Below are 5,273 nucleotides of genomic sequence, written 5' to 3'. Positions count from 1 at the left end.
GGCTAAACTGTGAAGCTCCACTCACAAATACTAGGTGGTGTCTCTGGTGGGGCTCAGCAGAACCGTCCCACAACACATTATGTCAGGGCTCCAGGTAGAAGGGTAAATGGCAAACGAAAGCACCTTTTATTAGTGAACAGTCATTATAAATTAGGCTAATGTTAAAACAAGCAAATCTTTGACAAGGATTTAGCAAGATTTTCAACATCTGTGCAGATACATGTAATTTACTGCTCCCCCCCCCCATGCCCCAAACCCAAACCCAAACAAACCAAACTGGTAGCTTAGGGCATGCCATGAAACCAGATTTTAATATTTTTCTTTAAACTGCATATAAAGGCAATGTAGTAGCAGTCTCTAATCATCTCTCTATTTCATACAACAAACCTGCACGCTGTACTCTAGGTGGAGACAGGGGTTTGCCTGATGCCGCCCTACCCGTAACTCTACCTTCTCTCCGGTGATTTCCTGCACACTCGCAGGAAAGCTTAAAATCCTGTCTTGTGATTCTTGGGAGGAAGGCAACAGACCAAGTTTTTCACTAACCAGGTACAAAAGGATCCGACCAATGTATGAGTTAAGGTGTTTGTTTCTAAGAGTCATGTTTTTATTTCTAAAAACTATTCAACATTATTCAAGTTATATTTTACAAGTGTGAGGGGAATTTTTTTCCTACAAAACACATTTTTTTGGGGGGGAGATACAGATTAGTTTTTAATTCCCCAAAAGATAGTTTATAATTATTTTATTGATGTTTTGCCCTTGACTGAAGCCTGGCCTGCAGTATATAAAACTGAAGAAATTAAAGTGAATAAATACAAGATCTCTTTTATATCGCTTATTTAAAAATCACTCAAGGAGTTTTCTGGTACACTTAATTCATTCAAAGCTGACTATTTATAATGTCTAAATCATTTGAGTATTAATTATGTGGTATAAATGCAGACTCAAAGTAGTATGTATGAATGTACTTAAAAAATCTCATAAAGATAGCTGCTAAGGTTGTGCCGGCCGGCAGTCTGCTTTAGAGAGCCACTGTAGACAAGAAGCAAGGGTTCAGTTTTCTGCCGCAGCCCCCAGCCAGAGGAGCATGGTTTTCCAGACACAATGGCAACTCATACTTGAAGGGGAGGTCAGTGTGAAGGGTTTGGTGTTCACATCAACTTTATGAAAAGAGGAAATTCTCATCGAGGGGGACTTGTGCAGCTTGGCTGAATGCCACAGAAGTCAGGAGGCCACCAGGCTCCACAGAAAGGCTCTTGGCGAGCTCTGCTGAGCCCCAGGTGAGAAGGAACACTTACTTATGGACTTCCTGCCTCCAGCTTGTCTAGGTTTGCGCTAGGCTATTCCCCGGTAATGCAACACTCAGTACCAGTGTACCCGCCAAGGGACCAGGGTGGGGGTGGGGGGGGGAGAAAGGGAAGGAGAGAAAGGGAAGGGAAGGGAAGGGGAGGGGAGGGAGAGAGGGAGGGAGGGAGGGGGAGAGAGAGATAGAGAGAGAGAGAGAATGAATGAATATGAATGGAGGGTTAGAAGACAAAATATTTGATCCCAGGGAGGAGGAGAAGTGAAAACTCGCACCTTTCAGTCTCCATACTTTCTCTTGTGTTCAGTATACAAGGAGAAAGCATTCGAGAGGAGGTACGATTATGACTATCTATGAACTAACTGTTTGTCAGAGACAGAAATGCTGATAATGAATGGGTTGTGTCTGTAGTTCTTGGCTATTCACATCATCCAGGGATGAAGGAAAACAGAAACCCTTGATATGTTTGTCTAGAGAGGTAGGGCTGCGACGGCAGCAGCAAGGGGTCAGCTGAAGTTCAGGGCAGATGTTGCCAGCAGTTTATACTGCAGGAAAGTAACATTGCTTCCGGCTTCTCTTCCAGGATCTTCAGGGTCAAGCTGTGCTATGGCATAAGGTGACGATGTCTGTGGGGAATGAGGCTTTGAGCAGGATGCCTCTTTCCCGGTTGCAGTCCAGTTCCTGGATAAATCCATACCAATAGATGACCAGGCCTGGTCCAAACCTGCAAAAAAAAAAAAAAAAAAAAAAAACAAACAAAAAACAGACCATGTCATGCATGCCCACGGCAACACAGTCCAGAAAACAGACCTCTTGGAGGCATAGATAAAAGACAGTTTAAGTGAGTATAACCACACCGGCTTGCTTTGGCTGCTAGCTCGATGATTGAGGCAGTTGGGTACAAACTTAAGCGCTCATTTAATCCAACTGTTGCTACCGTGACAGATCGGTTTCCTTTCTTCGAAGGAGCCCATCAGTTCTAGATTCACTCCTAATCCCATCTTAGGAAGGCAATGACTAAAGGTGAAGCAGTGATGGGCCGGGAATGCCTGGCTCTGGGTATCTGGTCTTCTAATACTTCCTGGTACTATTTTAAAAATTAAACTTGCCTACTTTTAACAAAGGAAGGAGAAGATTGCTTGAACAACTAGCCATGGTGGTCCACAGTCAGACTCAGAGCCCTCAGGAGGTGGAAGGTGGAGGATCTGTTAGCTTGAAGTCAACCTGGGCTGCTAGCTGGCCACTATGTCAAAACATCTGCAAAAGAGCTTAGAACAGTGGGACAGATGGCGGTTCTCTCTAGCTATCGTGCTTAATTTAAGTATCATTGTGGCCAGGAATATCTCCTGAGACTCTCTGTGACTCAGAAAAATAAAATCTGTGTGTCACACTAGGACGCCTCAAAAAGATCTCTAGCCAACACTCCATTCTCTGCATTGCTCTGTAAGCAATGCATGAGTGTAAGGAGTGGTATGTGATCTACTTGTAAGCTCCCACAGAAACAAGGATGGTCACAGAGACTCATAACTCAGTATGGACAGACTGATGGAGGCTTAAAAGCTCAACATGTCTACATTGTGCTCCCCGAGTTTATCTTTGGTTTTGCTAGCAGCAACTGATCCCTGCCAGGCACACCCAGGAAGTGGCCCTACAGACGTCTTCACCCATCAGGAAGTTGAGACCTTTAGGCAGGGTTCATAAAGAAGTAATCACTATCAATCACCAGGCACTAAGAGATTCTTTGCACATCTCTGTTTCACGTTTTCTCTGCCGAGAGTACTTAATTAAAGGGCAGGGCTACTTTTGGTGTAGTGTTGCAGGAATTTTACAGTGAAATCATAAATTATGAATGTTGGGTTAGTGAAAGGATGTGTAAAAACAGAAAAGCTTTTTGTATTCTAACATTACAGCAGGCTGAACCAAGTCAGGTCAAAAGCTTTTGCCTTCCATGATTTATTATCTGCTGTGGCGTACTTGCCAAAACTAACAGTACAGGATGGGCTAAGAGGCACTGTAATACATGGAAACAAGTTCAGTCGGATGTCACGGGCTCACTTATTTGGGGATTCACATCAGTGGGTAAGCCTAGTTGTAGTCAAGGTTAATTCAACCCTTTCGAGTCTCCTCTGAGTAGAGACAATCTTTGAATTGGGTCTTATTTGAGTTTAGGGAAGGGTGGCGATGGTTTCTGATTCCTCAGCGTCTCCAAGGAAAAGTTTTCCTTAAATGAGAAGAATTAGGTTCCCTGTGCACTAAGCGTAAGCACCAAGACTTGAATACCCAAGTTCATACCTGGACAAGAGTTGGCTTCGACCTAACAAACTGTTTCTTAGCAAATACACACACACACACACACACACACACACACACACACACACACACGCACGCACAAATTGTTCACATTGGAAACATAAGCCATTGTGTAGCTAAACTTCATAAAGAGTTTTGAGAGTTGTGCCAAATGATGTCAGAGTTATCAGGGCAAATCTGGTAAGAGACAAAAGACCTGCATCTCTGTGGGCCTTGCGCAGGCAGGCCCTAAAGCAACCCACTGCAATACACTCACACCAAGGCCTCCATGAATCTGATAGCAAGCGCCACACATTTCTCCACTTTATTAGGCAGCCACTCTGGAGACCACACTGTTCTTCAGAAAGGCACTAATATTTTTACTAAGGGAGCAAAAGTGTGATCTAGCCAGTCACGAAGAAGAACAAAAGAATATACGGGCATCGTAAAAAGCAAGCCTAGTATTTTAAAGATTTAATAAAACAAAAAACACACATCACCAGCACTGGGCAAGCAACAGCGGCCTGTACTTCCCCTGAACAGCTAAATCACAAGCCAAAGGACTCGGAGCATGACAGCTCTTTATGAAAATGGCCCTTTCTAGACAGAGAGGCCAGACTGGGGAACACCTCCATGCTGAAGAAAACGGCCTGTTTGACTTGTGAGGCAATAGCTGAAATCTGGCAAACCACGGAGGTTTTGGCAGGATTGTGAACCTGAACATTTCAAGTGATGGTTCAGGACCAGGATTCCCAAAAGAGAGCAGCCCGGATGTATTCCTGAAACTGCCAGGACTCTACCATTTCTCTATCTTTAAGGTTCTTGTGGGAGTTAAAAAACACCAGTGCTCTCATCAGCTCAAAATCTCTTATGAAAAAACTTTGTCTGATTAGGTAAAAATGAATAAACACAACTACTTATATGTATGGGCTGCTAGGGCTTTTCCATTACATGGTTCATAAGTGACAAAGACAATATGGAATTTTAGGTTTGGAACTATAATGACAGAATAGCATCTGGCTTTGCTCCCTTGTGCTTCTCTGAGAGTTCCTTAGCAGTTCAGGGTCCTGGGATTATCAGATACTGGCAAGACAGACTTTGGACAGCTTACTGTTTGTGAAGGAGCTGACTGCAAAGGGCTAGCCTGAGCTAATGCGTGAGACCATGTCTCAGACCTGGATGGAGGATGCTCAGTACTGGTGCTGAGCCTCCTACTGCTCGGAGGCATTCAGTGCGTGTTTGACCTTCTCATGGGTCACCATGATTTGACAGTTGCTATTTCCCCCCAGTACAGTTTATATTTCTTTGAGGAACAGACACTAGGATGAGAGTCACTCCTGAACAAGTAATCTGTTTATGAATAAAATACTACCAAATTGGTAAATTTAACAAATAGCTCTTGAGAAAAAAGAGGAAGGTCAAGAGCTTGAAGGGACAAAATAATGTCAACTTTATAAAGGAGTTAAGTATTTTTCTGGCTTCCTGCCACTTTAGGATACTTTGAAACATTGCATAGGAGATGCTGGCACTAACACTGGGTGCCATTTGTGTATCCATCTACCAGAGATCTCTACTAGAATATTTTCTTTCTTTCTTTCTTTCTTTCTTTCTTTCTTTCTTTCTTTCTTTCTTTCTTTCTTTCTTTCTTTCTTTCTCTCTCTCTCTCTCTCTCTCTCTC

General features: G+C 43.3%; 1 protein-coding gene across 1 annotated transcript in view; it reads right to left on the bottom strand.

The window, feature by feature from the left end:
- Nucleotides 1–257: 257 nt before the first annotated feature.
- The window catches only part of C3H15orf41 (chromosome 3 C15orf41 homolog), a 197,360-nt gene continuing 192,344 nt past the window's right edge, over nucleotides 258–5,273 (bottom strand). The window contains exon 11 of the mRNA XM_021193731.2: nucleotides 258–2,030. Within this exon, the coding sequence (XP_021049390.1) occupies nucleotides 1,901–2,030 (130 nt within the window). The 3' untranslated portion in view covers nucleotides 258–1,900. The remainder of the gene's footprint in view (nucleotides 2,031–5,273) is intronic.

Source organism: Mus pahari, chromosome 3 (genome assembly GCF_900095145.1).
Source record: "Mus pahari chromosome 3, PAHARI_EIJ_v1.1, whole genome shotgun sequence".
Lineage (NCBI taxonomy): Eukaryota > Metazoa > Chordata > Mammalia > Rodentia > Muridae > Mus > Mus pahari.
The sequence above is the reverse complement of the archived record's forward strand: the minus strand, read 5'-3'. Positions and strand labels throughout refer to the sequence as shown.